General features: G+C 44.2%; 1 protein-coding gene, 1 long non-coding RNA gene and 1 pseudogene across 2 annotated transcripts; 2 read left to right on the plus strand and 1 right to left on the minus strand.

Annotated features, from left to right (window-relative positions):
• The first annotated feature begins 1,861 nt into the window (after positions 1-1,861).
• Positions 1,862-7,259, plus strand: LOC135548565 (cytoskeleton-associated protein 2-like). Its single transcript, XM_064978309.1, has 7 exons — positions 1,862-1,967; positions 2,342-2,409; positions 2,505-3,286; positions 5,346-5,700; positions 5,805-5,865; positions 6,034-6,304; positions 6,475-7,259. The coding sequence occupies exons 2-7, from the start codon at positions 2,365-2,367 to the stop codon at positions 6,749-6,751; spliced, it is 1,791 nt and encodes a 596-aa protein (XP_064834381.1). The 5' UTR covers positions 1,862-1,967; positions 2,342-2,364; the 3' UTR covers positions 6,752-7,259.
• Positions 6,208-7,569, minus strand: LOC135548566 (uncharacterized). The gene is made up of 2 exons (XR_010456845.1): positions 7,421-7,569; positions 6,208-6,778 (listed from the first exon to the last, which is right to left on the minus strand). It is a non-coding gene; the product is annotated as an uncharacterized LOC135548566 (long non-coding RNA).
• A 5,813-nt stretch (positions 7,570-13,382) lies between these two features.
• LOC135547863 (52 kDa repressor of the inhibitor of the protein kinase-like) lies at positions 13,383-18,668 on the plus strand (annotated as a pseudogene).
• Positions 18,669-18,955: the final 287 nt, after the last annotated feature.

Here is an 18,955-nt window from a genome sequence, read left to right on the forward strand (position 1 = left end):
GTTTTTCCTAGCCACCGTGCTTCTACACCTGCATTGCTTGCTGTTTAGGCTGGGTTTCTGTACAGCACTTTGTGACATCAGCTGACGTAAGAAGGGCTTTATAAAAAAAATATATTAGACCCCTTATTTTTGGCACTACTAAAACAGGACAGGAGATATGCTTGTTCCAAGTTAATCAACATTGCCAAGATTATTTGTTACCTGTACAGCATTACAGTGCCAATAGATACTCTTACACACCCTTTCAAAATGTGTTCACCTTTGTGAATTGGCAGAGCTTAAAGATCCTTATGGGAAACTTGTTTCTCCTGAGGAGATGCATATACAGTGCATTCATAAACTATCCAGACCCCTTGACTTCTTCCACATTTTGTTAGAGCCTTGCTCTAAAATGTATTAAATAGTTTCCCCCACATCAATCTACACTCCATAATGACAAAAACAGGTTTAGAAATTTTTGCAAATTTATAAATACAAAACATTTACATAATTATTCAGACTCTTTACTTTGAAGCACCTTTGACAGCGATTACAGCCTCAAGTCTTCTTGGGTATGAAGCTACAAGCTTGGTACACCTGTATTTGGGGAGTTTCTCACATTCTTCTCTGCAGATCCTCTCAAGCGCTGTCAGGTTGGATGGGGAGCGTCGCTGTACACCTATTTTCATCTCTCGAGAGATGTTCGATCGGTTTTAAGTCCGGCTATGGCTGGGCCACTCAAGAACACAGACTTTTCCCCGAAGCCACTACTGCGTGGTCTTCATTGTATACTTAGGGTCGTTCAGGCCAAAGAATTCAATCTTGGTTTCATCAGACCAGAGAATCTTGTTTCTCATGGTCTGGGAGTCTTTAAAGGATTGATTGGTGCAGTGCTGCAGAAATGGTTGTCTTTCTGGAAAATTCTCCCTTCTCCACAGAGGAACTCTAGAGCTCTGTCAGAGTGACCACCGGGTTCTTATTCACCTCCTTGACCAAGGCCCTTCTCCCCTGATTGCTCAGTTTGGCCAGGCTCTCTAGGAAGAGTCTTGGTGGTTCCAAACTTCTTCCATTTAAGAATGATGGAGGCCACTGTTCTTGGGGACCTTCAATGCTGCAGAAATGTTTTGCTACCCTTCTGCAGATCTGTGCCTCAACACAATCCTGTCTCTGCGCTCTACGGACAATTCCTTCAACCACGTGGCTTGGTTTTTGATCTGACATGCACTGTCAACTGTAGGACCTTACATAGACAGGTGTGTGCCTTTCCAAATCATGTCCAATCAATTGCATTTACCACAGGTGGACTCCAAGTTGTAGAAACATCTCACAGATGATCAATGGAAACAGGATGCACCTGAGCTCAATTTCAAGTCTCATTTTTTCTTTTGGAAAATTGTATTAACTAATTTCCTTTAAAAACAGCTCATACATTTTTTACATCATTTCATACACATAAAAACGGCAACAAAGCATAAAACACAGCATTTGAAAGTTACATTTAAATTAGTTAAAAAGTACATGTTGTTAAAATCAAAAACAACATAGCATACTTGTAATTACCATCTTCACACCTGGCTATGAACGCAGCAATACACAATTGATCTCGGTCAATAAAGTAGCATGTAGGTGATTCTGAAGTTGGAATACCGTTAGGGCGTTAATCAGTCTATACAAGGTATATCAAATGTTGTCTTCCTCTCTGGTCTGGGTGTAGCAGTCAGACAGTATTTTAGGAATTCTATTATGGTTCAAACATTCAAAAGTACAGACGTATGCCTTCATCGCAGATGAACCCGCCCAAACCCTCCTCCAAATTCTCCTATGACCTAATCTCGAGACATTCGATTGGCTAAATTGAGTTTTCCCGACAACATCTCGACCAATCTCATTTTCCGTAATACAGCGCCAATGTTGAATCGGGGTTTGTTTTGCGAGGGACGTTTTAGCTGGCGGTTTTTATTTTTGTCTACAATACATTGAATCAGAAGGTAAGCGCGATTTGAAATTGTTATCTACTTTGCTATTGAAATTGACACCCGTATTTTGAAGGTTTCCAGCTAGCTAACGTACTATACATTTAGCCAGTTTAATCTACGTTTTGCAAGCCAACGTGGTCGAAAAAACGGCTTTCGGCTAGCTATCTAACAATACTAATATCAAAGATGTATTATTACTACTACTAGAGGCTACGCTGCTAGTTAGGTGGGTAACTAGCCATATAGATGACTAAACAGGGAAGACATTTTAGTAGCTAGCTAACGTTATACAAGCTGAATTCCTTTGTAAAACACATGTTGTTCCCTGGCTTTTTAACTATGTATTCAAGCTCTGTTACTGAACAAGTATATTTGTAAATATTTAGGGGGTCTGCCATTTGTGACACCAATGACAATGGATACAGTTACACGAAAGAACACCAACTTCAAAAAGGTAATGTAGCTCTTTTTTCCTTTTTTCTGTTAGGCCTACTACTTTTTTGTACAATGTATTATTTCTTGTTTCTTTGTCCTGTCTGCTATTATTAGGGTAACAAAGAGAATGCCAGACCAGCAAGTGGACCCACTAAGTCCTTTATTACCAGAGCTGCTCCTACTAAAACCGTGGCAGCTCCATCTGCCCCTCTGCATTCCAAGAGCAATAAAAAGGAGGACTTGGGAAAGGGAGAAGATGCTCTGAAGAAGGTCAAGATGGCAACAGCTGGCGATACAAAGAGACGCAACACTTTCAGCCAAACCTTACTCACCAAACAGGCTGTCAGACAGAGAAAACTGGTTGCAGAGGCCTCAGAGCCAGCTACCGTCCCAGCTAAACCTGTCCCTGGCACCTACAAAGGCAAGGTTGTCCAATCCAAAATAAGCTCTTTCAGGAAGCCTAGTGGCCTGGAGGGAGGGGTAGAAAGCAAAGCTGCTACCAAGACCTCGGCACCCAAAGTTGAAAGCCTAAAGCCTGGGAATTTGACAAAGATCAGGCCCAAAGCTGTTGCTGACTTGCCTCAGCGTTCCATGTTCAAGCCCCCTCAAATATGTCAACCCTCAAAATCCAAGTCTGTGTCCAATGGGCCTCCTCCAGTCTCCAAGTGCCCAGCCACATGCCGTCCAACAGGCTTTTGCTCTGCAGTCCCTCCTGCCAGTATGGCTCTACATACCACAGCTCTCCAAAGTTCCAATAGGTCTGCCATGACATCAAAGGGGAAAGAGCTGCCACAGAGAACCAAGCCTAAGATGACAACTGACAAAGTTCGCAAGCCTCCGGTTGCCAGCACCCTAAGCCAGTACAGGGCTAACACAGAGACTGCTGAAGAGAAAAGGTTTGTAATTTTTGTTTAACATTCTTGAATTGTCCAATAACTGATATTTTTGGTACTTTTGTCAACTGCTCAAAATAGTTGTAACCAGTGGTGTAAAGTACTTAAGTAAAACTACTTTAAAGTACTAAAGTAGTTTTTTGGGGTATCTGTACATTACTTTACTATTTATATTTTTGACAACTTAATTTTGCATTCCTAAAGAAAATAATGTACTATTTACTCCATGCATTTTCCCTGACCCGCAAAAGTGCCCATTACATTTTGAAATCTTAATGGGTCAGGAAAATGGTCCAATTCATACACTTATCAAGACAACATCACTGGTCATCCCTACTGCCTCTGATCTGGTCAATCAATAAACACATGCTTTGTTTGTAAATGGTGTTGTAGTGTGTCCCCGGTTATGTGTAAATTCATTTTTCTTTATTTTTTTTTTTTTTACTTGTGCCGTTTTTAGTATAAATATATTACTGCTCAAGAAAATAAAGGGAACACTAAAATAACACATCCTAGATCTGAATGAAATATACTTATTAAATACTTTTTTCTTTACATAGTTGAATGTGCTGACAACAAAATCACACAAATTATCAATGGAAATCAAATTTATCAACCCATGGAGGTCTGAATTTGGAGTGACACTCAAAATTTAAAGTGGAAAACCACACTACAGGCTGATCCAACTTTGATGTAATGTCCTTAAAACAAGTCAAATTGAGACTCAGTCGTGTGTGTGGCCTCCACGTGCCTGTATGACCTCCCTACAACGCCCGGGCATGCTCCTGATGAGGTGGCGGATGGTCTCCTGAGGGATCTCCTCCCAGACCTGGACTAAAGCATCCGCCAACTCCTGGACAATCTGTGGTGCAACGTGGCGTTGGTGGGTGGAGCGAGACATGATGTACTCAATTGGATTCAGGTCTGGGGAATGGGCGGGCCAGTCCATAGCATCAATGCCTTCCTCTTGCAGGAACTGCTGACACACTCCAGCCACATGAGGTCTTGCATTAGGAGGAACCTAGGGCCAACCGCACCAGCATATGGTCTCACAAGGGGTCTGAGGATCTCATCTCGGTACCTAATGGCAGTCAGGCTACCTCTGGCGGGCCCCCCAAAGAAATGCCACCCCATACTATGACTGACCCACCGCCAAACCGGTCATGCTGGAGGATGTTGCAGGCAGCAGAACACTCTCCACGGCGTCTCCAGACTCTGTCACATGTGCTCAGCGTGAATCTGCTTCCATCTGTGAAGAGCACAGGGCGCCAGTGGCGAATTTGCCAATCTTGGTGTTCTCTGGCAAATGCCAAACGTCCTGCACAGTGTTGGGCTGTAAGCACAACCCCCACCTGTGGACATCGGGCCCTCATACCACCCTCATGGAGTCTGTTTCCTGATGTACTGGCCTCTCTCCTTTTAGCGCCTCCATGCTCTGAACACTACGCTGACAGACACAGCAATCCTTGCCTCAGCTCGCATTGATGTGCCATCCTGGATGAGCTGCACTACCTGAGTCACTTGTGTGGGTTGTAGACTCCGTCTCATGCTACCACTAGTGTGAAAGCACTGGCAGCATTCAAAAGTGACCAAAACATCAGCCAGGAAGCATAGGAACTGAGAAGTGGTCTGTGGTCACCACCTGCAGAACCACTCCTTTATTAAGGGTGTCTTGCTAAATGCCTATAATTTCCACCTGTTGTCTATTTCATTTGCACAACAGCATGTGAAATTTATTGTCAATCAGTGTTGCTTCCTAATTGGACAGTTTGATTTCACAGAAGTGTGATTGACTTAGAGTTACATTGTGTTGTTTAAGTGTTCCCTTAATTTTTTGGAGCTATATATATATATATTTAAAACCAAATACTTTTACATTTTACTCAAGTAGTATTTAAAACCAAATACTTTTACATTTTACTCAAGTAGTATTTTACTGAGTGACTTTCTCTTTTACTTGTCATTTTCTATTAAGTTATCTTATTATTTTTACTCAAGTATGACAATTGGATACTTTTTCCACCACTGGTTTTAACTGATGTTTTTAATCATTGATTGCCAGAGCAAAGCTGGCGGAGTGGCTGGCATCCAAGGGAAAGACTCTGAAAAGGCCTCCCATATCGGCAGTGGCACTCCCAAAGTATAAACCAGTTGTGCAGCCCGAGCCTGAAGTCCACGCAGTATCCACAGCCTTCTCAACACAAAAGACCAATGTTGAGCCTCATTTCTCTGATCAGACGTCACAACAACCTGGTCCTGAGCCTGAACCGACTGTTCGGCCTAAAAATGACCAGGTGGTCCCTGAGCAGGATGCAGCCTGTGCTTCAACTCCATTGATAATGAACACGACGCTGGACTTGCTTGACAACTCTGATACATATTTTCTCCCTATTGATCCAGAGGTTCAAATGAATGATGTAAGAAACATTCTTTGTTTAGTAATTAATTTTTTTGGTACTGTAATTTTATTCATCAAAATTCTTAAATATAACCTAACCACCACTGTCTTGTCTTATCACAGGTTGTGGTCAACCTTTGTGATGCTTTGGAGGCATTGGAGACGCCCTCAGCAAGTTTTTGTGGTCAGTGCATTTACATTCACAGCAAACAGTCAAATTTACTTGCTCACTTGGCATCATCTGCCTGATTCAAACCATGCAACTGGAAGGTTCAAATCATGTAAGAGTAACATTTTATCATGTGAACTTTATTCATGTGTTATTCATTGGTGTGTTCTTCTTTTCTTTTAGAGCCACTTGAGAAAAAGGAATCTGAAGAGAAAATTGTGGAGGTTGAGACAAATAATGGATTTGAAGAGAGGAAAGAGTTTGCTGAGAATAATTTTGACAGGTCTGAGGAAGTGAAAAGTGAAGTAGGAGAGGGCGCTTCAGAGCAGAAAGTAAGGAAGGGTTATATTGAGGAAGTTGATAGTGATTATGATGACGAATGCTTGATGGAGACTACACCAGAGGGAGCCTCCATAGTGAAATACAATCTGAAGACAACTCCATACCTTCAAAGGTGATATTTCTTATCTTAAATACCTATTTTAAAATCACTTCCATACAATTATTGGAAATACTGGAGGTCATGGAGAACATCACTACTTCACATCTCTATATTGAAATGTATATTAAACTAAACATGGCTGTCAACTAACCACACAATTCTGTCTATCTTTCCCCTTCTAGTGTTAAGAGAACAATCAACACTGAAGCATGTGCAAGTGGTTCCAAGCGAAAAAACACCATCAAGGATCTGAAGTTCCTGACACCAGTCCGTCGTTCCTGTCGTATCCAGCGCAAGTCATCCCACCTGCCTGGGATGCTGACAGACCACGACACCTGTGTGTCCTCACTGGCAGAGCTGGTGAATCTGGACGACGATGCCAGCGCTTACATCTACAGGAGGAACCCTGCTCTCCTGGAGGACCTGCCTGACCATCCCAAAGACCTGGAGAGGATCTGAGTCTTTGGATGAGTGGGATGAGGATGCCTGAAAATGAATAGAAAGAATATGGAACTGATGGGCACTTTACAAAGGGGTTTTAAAATAATGAAAATAGATTATTTGCTGTCTTACCATCCATAATGGTTGTTAATCCAAATTGTGATAATATGGGCTTTGTGTGGCAAGATTTACTAATACAATAAGACTGGGTGCCTCAATTTGGCATGCCTTTTGTTTTCTGTTGGTACTTCTCATAAAGAAGGGACATTTGCCATAGCTTGATCTGCTACACCTTCACTTTTATTTGCTGTATGCATTCTCTCTGCTGTCTTACTGTGTTTGTTTTATGAATGTATTGTTTATTTTAATGCAGAGTTGATCATTTATCTATCACTAGGTTTTACCATAGATAAATTACATACAGCACACCTTTTATCACCTTCAAATCATCTGGTAGGAAATAAAGAAATGTGTGTTGTACATCCAGGAAAAGTGACACTATTCAATAAAATTATACCAAAATGGTTCTCTGGTGGAATTATTGCCTTTGACATGGGAAATCATGCAATAACATACCTTAACAAAGAAATGTATTCATTGATTACTCACTGGATCCAACTTCCCTTCTGTTGGACTGTAATTTTAGTCAAATAGGGACATGGTAAGTTAGAAAATACTGTCCTATACCTGGCTAACGAGTTTCGGAGGGCCAAACATGAACCACGTCAAAACTCCTTTGAAATGTCTTGTGTGGATAATTGTGCAGGCATGTGTTGATCCGAAGGGCGCAAGGAAAGCTAATATCAGTATTGGAACCATGAGGTGATATGAACAGGATAGTGACAAACATGCGTACTGAGTTATGTTAGCAAAGCATTGTGGGAAGGTCGTGATTTAATCGCGCGTCGCGTTGATTCCTCCAGGCTACATAAAGCACTGTTGCGTGCGAGTCCATTCTTTACTAATTTCTGGATAAATTAATATTGAAGTAAATTACTTTTGAAAAGCATTATACTAGCATAAGCAAACCATGTCGCAGCTCCAAATTGCACCATAAAAAGTAATCGGTCAGCATTGCTATTCTTCAGGTTTCCAATGGACACTGAAAGGTACGTTAAGACTGTCTTCCATGCTTGACTTTGCACATTAAGCTAACTAACGTTAGTTGTCAGCTAAATATGTGCACTGTGCAAGCTATTTGGCTAGCTTGTAGCTAGTTTTGCAGCATGCTTGCAGAATAATTGTATAACCAGACTTTTGGGGTTTGCAAATCAGTACGTTATTAAAACATACAGCAAGCTGCTTGCTAGTGATACCAAATGTTTTAGTCAGAGAGGGTCGTTTTTCTTATTGGTCACTGACGTCAGTGTTTGAATAACTCGTTCTTAATGTTCAATCTCATTCAATGAAGCTAAATGTATGAATGAGAGGTTTGTTTTGTCTGTTGTGCACAGATGCAAGCAGTGGGTGGAAAACTGTCATGGCAATGATCTTGAAGATAAAACACCTGACCAGCTGAACAGACACTGCAGACTTTGTGCTAAGCAATTTGAACCATCCGTGATTTGTAAAGCAGTAAGTGACACTGATGCAATTTGCTTGGCATTTGTCCTAGCTGAAACGTTTAACATTTGAAATTGATGTAGTTGAACAGAGATGTGTACTTATTTAGTGCTACACACACCTATCAAATAGGTAGTTTAATAAATCGTTCATATTTCCAGAGTTCCGACAGGACAAGGCTGAAGGATAATGCCACACCAACCATCTTTGATTTATCAAGCCAGCTCAATAAGCCACAAAGTAGGCAACACGAGGATTAAAGAGCTGGTAGGGGTTTCTTTTCCATGTAACAAATCTCTAGTCATACTCATTGTATTGAAATCAAATGGCTTGTTATTGTTTCTCTCTTGCTATTATATTCTACAGAGTGAAGATGAAGCAAGGCAAATGAAATTGAGGAAAAGTAAGTTGTGCATCTTATGTTGAGGCTGTTTCAATGTACAGTGTATTCAAACCCCTTGACTTTTCCACATTTTGTTGCATTAGCCTTATTCTAAAATGATTAAATTATTTTTTTCCTCAATCTACACAATACCCCATAATGAGAGCAAAAACAGGTTTTTAGAAATGTTTGCAAATTTATTTAAAATAAAACTGAAATATCACATTTAAATAAGTTTTCGGACTCTTTACTCATTACGTTGTTGAAGCAACTTCAACAGCGATTACATTTACATTACATTTAAGTCATTTAGCAGACGCTCTTATCCAGAGCGACTTACAAATTGGTGAATTCACCTTCTGACATCCAGTGGAACAGCCACTTTACAATAGTGCATCTAAATCATTTAAGGGGGGTGAGAAGGATTACTTTATCCTATCCTAGGTATTCCTTGAAGAGGTGGGGTTTCAGGTGTCTCCGGAAGGTGGTGATTGACTCCGCTGTCCTGGCGTCGTGAGGGAGTTTGTTCCACCATTGGGGGGCCAGAGCAGCGAACAGTTTTGACTGGGCTGAGCGGGAACTGTACTTCCTCAGTGGTAGGGAGGCGAGCAGGCCAGAGGTGGATGAACGCAGTGCCCTTGTTTGGGTGTAGGGCCCGATCAGAGCCTGGAGGTACTGTGGTGCCGTTCCCCTCACAGCTCCGTAGGCAAGCACCATGGTCTTGTAGCGGATGCGAGCTTCAACTGGAAGCCAGTGGAGAGAGCGGAGGAGCGGGGTGACGTGAGAGAACTTGGGAAGGTTGAACACCAGACGGGCTGCGGCGTTCTGGATGAGTTGTAGGTGTTTAATGGCACAGGCAGGGAGCCCAGCCAACAGCGAGTTGCAGTAATCCAGACGGGAGATGACAAGTGCCTGGATTAGGACTTGCGCCGCTTCCTGTGTGAGGCAGGGTCGTACTCTGCGGATGTTGTAGAGCATGAACCTACAGGAACGGGCCACCGCCTTGATGTTAGTTGAGAACGACAGGGTGTTGTCCAGGATCACGCCAAGGTTCTTAGCGCTCTGGGAGGAGGACACAATGGAGTTGTCAACCGTGATGGCGAGATCATGGAACGGGCAGTCCTTCCCCGGGAGGAAGAGCAGCTCCGTCTTGCCGAGGTTCAGCTTGAGGTGGTGATCCGTCATCCACACTGATATGTCTGCCAGACATGCAGAGATGCGATTCGCCACCTGGTCATCAGAAGGGGGAAAGGAGAAGATTAATTGTGTGTCGTCTGCATAGCAATGATAGGAGAGACCATGTGAGGTTATGACAGAGCCAAGTGACTTGGTGTATAGCGAGAATAGGAGAGGGCCTAGAACAGAGCCCTGGGGGACACCAGTGGTGAGAGCGCGTGGCGAGGAGACAGATTCTCGCCACGCCACCTGGTAGGAGCGACCTGTCAGGTAGGACGCAATCCAAGCGTGGGCCGCGCCGGAGATGCCCAACTCGGAGAGGGTGGAGAGGAGGATCTGATGGTTCACAGTATCGAAGGCAGCCGATAGGTCTAGAAGGATGAGAGCAGAGGAGAGAGAGTTAGCTTTAGCAGTGCGGAGCGCCTCCGTGATACAGAGAAGAGCAGTCTCAGTTGAATGACTAGTCTTGAAACCTGACTGATTTGGATCAAGAAGGTCATTCTGAGGGAGATAGCGGGAGAGCTGGCCAAGGACGGCACGTTCAAGAGTTTTGGAGAGAAAAGAAAGAAGGGATACTGGTCTGTAGTTGTTGACATCGGAGGGGTCGAGTGTAGGTTTTTTCAGAAGGGGTGCAACTCTCGCTCTCTTGAAGACGGAAGGGACGTAGCCAGCGTTCAGGGATGAGTTGATGAGCGAGGTGAGGTAAGGGAGAAGGTCTACGGAAATAGTCTGGAGAAGAGAGGAGGGGATAGGGTCAAGCGGGCAGGTTGTTGGGCGGCCGGCCGTCACAAGAAGCGAGATTTCATCTGGAGAGAGAGGGGAGAAAGAGGTCAGAGCACAGGGTAGGGCAGTGTGAGCAGAACCAGCGGTGTCGTTTGACTTAGCAAACGAGGATCGGATGTCGTCGACCTTCTTTTCAAAATGGTTGACGAAGTCATCTGCAGAGAGGGAGGAGGGGGGGGGGGAGGAGGATTCAGGAGGGAGGAGAATGTGGCAAAGAGCTTCCTAGGGTTAGAGGCAGATGCTTGGAATTTAGAGTGGTAGAAAGTGGCTTTAGCAGCAGAGACAGAGGAGGAAAATGTAGAGAGGAGGGAGTGAAAGGATGCCAGGTCCGCAGGGAGGCGAGTTTTCCTCCATTTCCGCTCGGCTGCCCGGAGCACTGTTCTGTGAGCTCGTAATGAGTCGTCGAGCCACGGAGCGGGAGGGGAGGACCGAGCCGGCCTGGAGGATAGGGGACATAGAGAGTCAAAGGATGCAGAAAGGGAAGAGAGGAGGGTTGAGGAGGCAGAATCAGGAGATAGGTTGGAGAAGGTATGAGCAGAGGGAAGAGATGATAGGATGGAAGAGGAGAGAGTAGCGGGGGAGAGAGAGCGAAGGTTGGGACGGCGCGATACCATCCGAGTAGGGGCAGTGTGGGAAGTGTTGGATGAGAGCGAGAGGGAAAAGGATACAAGGTAGTGGTCGGAGACTTGGAGGGGAGTTGCAATGAGGTTAGTGGAAGAACAGCATCTAGTAAAGATGGGGTTGAGCGTATTGCCTGCCTTGTGAGTAGGGGGGAAGGTGAGAGGGTGAGGTCAAAGAGGAGAGGAGTGGAAAGAAGGAGGCAGAGAGGAATGAGTCAAAGGTAGACGTGGGGAGGTTAAAGTCGCCCAGGACTGTGAGAGGTGAGCCGTCCTCAGGAAAGGAGCTTATCAAGGCATCAAGCTCATTGATGAACTCTCCGAGGGAACCTGGAGGGCGATTAAATGATAAGGATGTTAAGCTTGAAAGGGCTGGTAACTGTGACAGCATGGAATTCAAATGAGGCGATAGACAGATGGGTAAGGGGAGAAAGAGAGAATGACCACTTGGGAGAGATGAGGATCCCGGTGCCACCACCCCGCTGACCAGAAGCTCTCGGGGTGTGCGAGAACACGTGGGCGGACGAAGAGAGAGCAGTAGGAGTAGCAGTGTTATCTGTGGTGATCCATGTTTCCGTCAGTGCCAAGAAGTCGAGGGACTGGAGGGAGGCATAGGCTGAGATGAACTCAGCCGCAGATCGGCAGTTCCAGAGGCTACCGGAGACCTGGAACTCCACGTGGGTCGTGCGCGCTGGGACCACCAGATTAGGGTGGCCGCGGCCACGTGGTGTGGAGCGTTTGTATGGTCTGTGCAGAGAGGAGAGAACAGGGATAGATAGACACATAGTTGACAGGCTACAGAAGAGGCTACGCTAATGCAAAGGAGATTGGAATGACAAGTGGACTACACGTCTCGAATGTTCAGAAAGTTAAGCTTACGTAGCAAGAATCTTATTGACTAAAATGATTGAAATGATACAGTATTGCTGGAGTAGGCTAGCTGGCAGTGGCTGCGTTGTTGACACTACACTAATCAAGTCGTTCCGTCGAGTGTAATAGTTTCTACAGTGCTGCTATTCGGGGGCTAGCTGGCTAGCTAGCAGTGTTGATTACGTTACGTTAAAAGAACGACAATAGCTGGCTAGCTAACCTAGAAAATCGCTCTAGACTACACAATTGTCTTAGATACAAAGACGGCTATGTAGCTAGCTAGCTACGATCAAACAAATCAAACCGTTGTACTGTAATGAAGTGAAATGAAAATGTGATACTACCTGTGGAGCGAAGCGGGATGTTGACCGGGTTGTTGAAGTTTAATTCGGTAGCCGTTGGCTAGCTGTTGGCTAGCTAGCTAGCAGTATCTCCTACGTTAAGGACGACAAATAGCTGGCTAGCTAACCTCGGTAAATGAAGAAAATCACTCTGTCTACACACTCTAAACTACACAATTATCTTGGATACGAAGACAGCAAAGACAACTATGTAGCTAGCTAACACTACACTAATCGAGTCGTTCAGTTGAGTGTAATAGTTTCTACAGTGCTAGTAGACGGTAGACGTTAGCTAGCTGCTGGGCAGATAGCAGTGTAGACTACGTTAGGACGACGAAATACGATAATTACGCAATTATCTTTGATACAAAAACGGCTATGTAGCTAGCTAAGAAGAAATTGCTAAGATTAGACAAATCAAACCGTTGTACTATAATGAAATGTAATGAAAAGTTATACTACCTGCGGACCGAAGTGTAGATGCGACCGCTCGATTACAGCCTTGAGTCTTCTTGGGTATGACGCTACAAGCTTGGCACACCTGTATTTGAGGAGTTTCTCCCCTTCTTTCTCTGCAGATTCTCTCAAGCTCTGTCAGGTTGGATGGGGAGCGTCGCTGTACAGCTATTTACAGATCTCTCCAGAAATGTTAGATTGGTTCAAGTCCGGGCTCTGGATGGGCCACTCAAGGACAATCAGAGACTTGTCCCAAAGCCACTCCTGTGTTGTCCTGTTGGAAGGTGAACCTTCACCCCTGTCTGAGGTCCTGAGCACTCTGGAGCAGGTTTTTATCAAGGAGCTCTCTGTACTTTGCTCCGTACATCTTTCCCTCAATCCTGACTTGTCTCCCTGCCACTGAAAAACATGCCCATAGCATGATGATTATGCTGCCACCACCACCGTGTTTCACCGTAGGGATGGTGCCAGGTTTCCTCCAGACGTGATGCTTGGCATTCAGGCTAAAGAGTTCAATCTTGGTTTCATCAGACCAGATAATCTTGTTTTTCATGATCCTTTAGGTGCCTTTTGGCAACTTCTAAGCGTGCTGTCATGTGCCCTTCACTGAGGAGTGGCTTCCATCTGGCCACTGTATTGGCCTGATTGGTGGAGTGCTGCAGAGATGATTGTCCTTCTGGAAGGTTCTCCCATCTCCAGAGGAAATCTGGAGCTCTGTCAGAGTGACCATAAGGTTCTTGGTCACCTCTTTGACCAATGCCCTTCTCCACTGATTGCTCAGTTTGGCCTGGTGACCAGCTCTAGGAAGAGTCTTGGTGGTTCCAAACTTCTTACATTTAGGAATGATGGAGGCCACTGTGTTCTTGGGGACCTTCAAATCTGCAGATTTTTTTTGGTACCCTTCCCCAGATCTGTGCCTCGACACAATCTTGTCTCTGCGCTCTATGGACAATTCCTTAAACCTCATGGCTTGGTTTTTGCTCTCACATGCACTGTCAACTGTGGGACCTTTATATAGACAGGTTTGTGCCTTTCCAAATAATGTCCAATCAATTGAATTTACCACAGGTGGACTCCAATAAAGTTGCAGTAACACCAAGGAGGATCAAAGGAAACGATGCACCTGAGCTTAATTTCGAGTCTCATAGCAAAGGGTCTGAATACTTATTTAAATATGCTATTTTTTATTTGTAATACATCAACAACAAAAAATATAACCTCTTTTCCCTTTGTCATTATGGGGAATTGGGTGTAAATTGAGGGGGGGATTATTTCAATTTTAGAATAAAGCTGTAGCATAAAATGTGGATAAAGTCAAGGAGTCTGAATACTTTCTGAATGCTTTGCAATGCAATAATTTTCTAGGTTTAAATTGAATGACTAGTATGGATGTATTTCCCTTTTCATCATGAGACAATGCCCTATCACTGAGGCTAGGTAATACGGTCACCACCGATTAAATCCATGATTATCGAAAACTTCAACAAGCATTTCTCAATGGCTGGCCATGCCTTCCTCCTGGCTACTCCAACCTCGGGCCAACAGCTTCCCCCCCCGCAGCTACTCGTCCAAGCCTCTCCAGCTTCTCCTTTACCCAAATCCAGATAGCAGATGTTCTGAAAGACCTGCAAAACCTGGACCCATACAAATCAGCTGGGCTTGACAATCTGGACCCTCTATTTCTGAAACTATCCGCCGCCATTGTCGCAACCCCTATTACCAGCCTGTTCAACCTCTCTTTCATATCGTCTAAGATCCCCAAGGATTGGAAAGCTGACGCAGTCATCCCCCTGTTCAAAGGGGGAGACACCCTGGACCCAAACTGTTACAGACCTATATCCATCCTGCCTATCTAAGGTCTTCGAAAGTCAAGTCAACAAACAGGTCACTGACCATCTCGAATCCCACCGTACCTTCTCTGCTGTGCAATCTGGTTTCCGAGGCGGTCACGGGTGCACCTCAGCCACGCTCAAGGTACTAAACGATATCATAACCGCCATCGATAAAAGACAGTACTGTCCAGCCGTCTTCATCGACCTGGCCAAAGCTTTCAACTCTGTCAATCACCATATTCTTATCGGCAGACTCAGTCGCCTCGGTTTTTCTAATGACTGTCTTGCCTGGTTCACCAACCACTTTGCAGACAGAGTTCAGTGTGTCAAATCGGAGGGCATGTTGTCTGGTCCTCTGGCAGTCTCTATGGGGGTGCCACAGGGTTCAATTCTCGGGCTGACTCTTTTCTCTGTATATATCAATGATGTTGCTCTTGCTGCGGGTGATTCCCTGATCCACCTCTACGCAGACGACACCATTCTGTATACTTCTGGCCCTTCCTTGGACACTGTGCTATCTAACCTCCAAACGAGCTTCAATGCCATACAACACTCCTTCCGTTGCCTCCAACTGCTCTTAAACGCTAGTAAAACCAAATGCATGCTTTACAACCGTTTGCTGCCTGCACCCGCACGCCCGACTAGCATCACCACCCTGGATGGTTCCGACCTAGAATATGTGGACATCTAAGTACCTAGGTGTCTGGCTAGACTGTAAACTCCAATCTAAAATCAAATCTAGAATCGGCTTTCTATTCCGCAACAAAGCCTGCTTCACTCACGCCGCCAAACTTACCCTAGTAAAACTGACTATCCTACCGATCCTCGACTTCGGCGATGTCATCTACAAAATAGCTTCCAATACTCTACTCAGCAAACTGCATCCAGTTTGCTGAGTAATCACAGTGCCATCCGTTTTGTTACTAAAGCACCTTATACCACCCACCACTGCGACCTGTATGCTCTAGTCGGCTGGTCCTCGCTACATATTCGTCACCAGACTCACTGGCTCCAGGTCATCTACAAGTCCATGCTAGGTAAAGCTCCGCCTTATCTCAGTTCACTGGTCACGATGGCAACACCCACCCGTAGCAAGCGCTCCAGCAGGTGTATCTCACTGATCATCCCTAAAGCCAACACCTCATTTGGCTGCCTTTCGTTCCAGTTCTCTGCTGCCTGTGACTGGAACAAATTCCAAAAATCGCTGAAGTTGGAGACTTATCTCCCTCACCAATTTTAAACATCTGCTATCTGAGCAGCTAACCGATCGCTGCAGCTGTACATAGTCTATCGGTAAATAGCCCACCCAATTTACCTACCTCATCCCCATACTGTTTATATTTATTTACTTTTCTGCTCTTTTGCACACCAGTATCTCTACCTGTACATGACCATCTGATAATTTATCACTCCAGTCTTAATCTGCAAAATTGTAATTATTCGCCTACCTCCTCATGCCTTTTGCACACAATGTATATAGACTTTTTTTTTTCTACTGTGTTATTGACTTGTTAATTGTTTACTCCATGTGTAACTCTGTGTTATCTGTTCACACTGCTATGCTTTATCTTGGCCAGGTCGCAGTTGTAAATGATAACTTGTTCTCAAGTAGCCTACCTGGTTAAATAAAGGTTAAATAAAAAATATCACAGGACCCACATAAGCAAAAAGTTACACTAATCTTATTTTTAATCAATATTACTTTATTTTCCTATAGAGGACTCTGTGGACCAATCAAAGACTAGCAAAGATGATGGTGAAGGCCAAGATGACTCTGAGATAAACCACCCCCCCAGCTGACCTCTGAGGAGAAGAAGCACAGAGAATATCTCAAATCACTATTTGAAGTTCTTCTGGTGTTGGGGAAACAGAACATACCTCTGAATAGACATACTGAGGAGGTGCAGGAGTGCGACGGTCTCACGCCAAGCAACTTCCAGGCATTGTTGGAGTACCCGAATGAGGTGAGTGCCATATCCCCATATTCTTATGTTTTTTTTAACCAGGCCAACTGCTTGCGGGAGAAGTTTGTGGGATTCCTTCCTTTTGAGGGAGAGGAGACCCTGATGGAGAGGCTGCTGACTGAGGTGACAAAAAAATGGGGCTTGAATATGGACTACTGCAGAGGGCAGGCCCACTTAAGCTCCTGTGTGCATTCTTGCGAAATGAACGCCATTGCAAGTGGAGTGGCTTTGACAGGCATTCAGATTGTCATGTCTACTTTCAAGAATATTGATTATTTTTTCAACAAGTCACCTTCACTGCAATTAGAGTTGGAGAATGCCATCTCCATTTTCTATCAGGGCAATGAAGAGAAGGCCAGTGATCTGAAAGAGGCCTGCCATACCAATTGGACAATGAGGCATGATACATTTGAGGTGGCAGTCGACGTCGTGGAATCTCTACTGCTCTGCGTAGATAGTGTTCATGACGATGAAGATCTGAGGTGGAATAACCAAGACACACATGATGCCTTGGAGATATCAGAGGCTCTGGCTGATTTTGAGTTTGTTGCAGCGTTGGTTGTACTGAAAAACACCATGTCATTCACAACAGCCTTCGGCAAGAACTTGCAAAGGCCTACGATAGCTGTCTACTTTGCTGCAAGCAGCTTGACCGCTGTGTTCCACTTGCTGAACGAGGTCTTGGATAACATTGAGGTGTATCATGATTTCTGGTTCGAAGAGGCTGTTAACCTACTTGAGAAAGCACCGCCCAGAAGCTGGAACAGAAATCCAGCCCGAGAGCTACTTCAAAGAGCACCTGACTGCCCCAGTGGTGAGTCAGGTCATCAAAGAACTGAACAACCTCTTCTCTGAGAACCATCTTATCGCCCTGAGATATTTGACGCTCGTCCCTGCTGTCATGGGGCAGCTGAAATTCAACATGTCTGAAGATAACAACGTGGAGATGTACAGGAACGACCTTCCCAACGCAGACACTCCCCCTGCTGAGCTTCACTGCTGGAGGGTGAAGTGGAAGCATAGGGGCAAGGTGACCCTGCCCTTCACCGTCCATGAGACGCTGCAGTTTTGCTGAAGTGAAGTTCTTCCCCGATGTGCTTGCATTCTTGAGGGTGCTCAGCAACCTGCCAGTCCTGGGCCTTGAGGATGTCGACGGCAATGCTTTTCGTAAACGTTTTCAGGTGTACCTGCAGAACACACCTGACAAACACAGATTCCAAGAGTCTGGCATTTCTAAACATACATTATAATGCCAGACATGACCTGGACTTTATGGTTGATAGTTACGTTAAGATGTACCCTCACAATGAAAGTTAAATCCAATTAATTTCATGACCCTAATGAGCAAGAATGCCAGCCTGTTGACTTGTTCTTGTATAAATTGTAGTCTCTTCAGCATTTGTGACGAGCTGACCTCTTACTTATTGGATGTTTGATATGTTGACTTGAAACCACTTATTTTGGCTGTATAAAGTTGATCAATGACCATTGCAAGTTTGAGGGAATCATTAGATTTAGTATGCACCAAAACACTTAGTTGAAACTAAGTTTCAAGTTTTTTGTGATTTGAATTCATGTATAGGTCATTTTTTAAAATGTTTATGCAACTGGTTATGTAAATTACAGAACTGAATGTAAATACAGTTACATTTGTCTCATTTAGCAGATGATCTTATCCAATGCGACTTACAGGAGCAATTAGGGTTAAGTGCCTTGCTGAAGGGCACATCTTCAGATTTTTTTACCTAGTCGGCTTGGCGATTCGAAACCAGTGACCTTTCGGTTACTGGCCGAACGCTCTTAACTGTTAGGCAACCTGCTTTGATCTAAGACTGTGTTCTTTCTTGTAAAAATGATTACAAATAAAGATCAACGTTTTTGATTCAGTCTAATAAGAATTGCTATTATTGTCATACATTTATTTACACCATTTTATTGTGTGATAGCTGCATTTCTGAAATAAATTGTTGAAAATGTTTCTTTCCTCATTGACTTTGATCACACACTTCACAGTAAAGTGCATTTTTTTTCTCAATGTATGTCTATGATGTAGCTATTTCTGTTATAACCACCGTTTTCAAAGCTTTTAACAGGCTTTTTTGACAACCATGAACTCGTTCAGTCATCTTGTCACGTGACAAGTAGGCGTTTTGAGGCCTCGTGGTATTCCGATATAATTTACTCGGTTGTCATATGCGGAACTTTAATTAATACAGCTATCAAAATACATTTATTACA

Source organism: Oncorhynchus masou, chromosome 11 (genome assembly GCF_036934945.1).
Source record: "Oncorhynchus masou masou isolate Uvic2021 chromosome 11, UVic_Omas_1.1, whole genome shotgun sequence".
Lineage (NCBI taxonomy): Eukaryota > Metazoa > Chordata > Actinopteri > Salmoniformes > Salmonidae > Oncorhynchus > Oncorhynchus masou.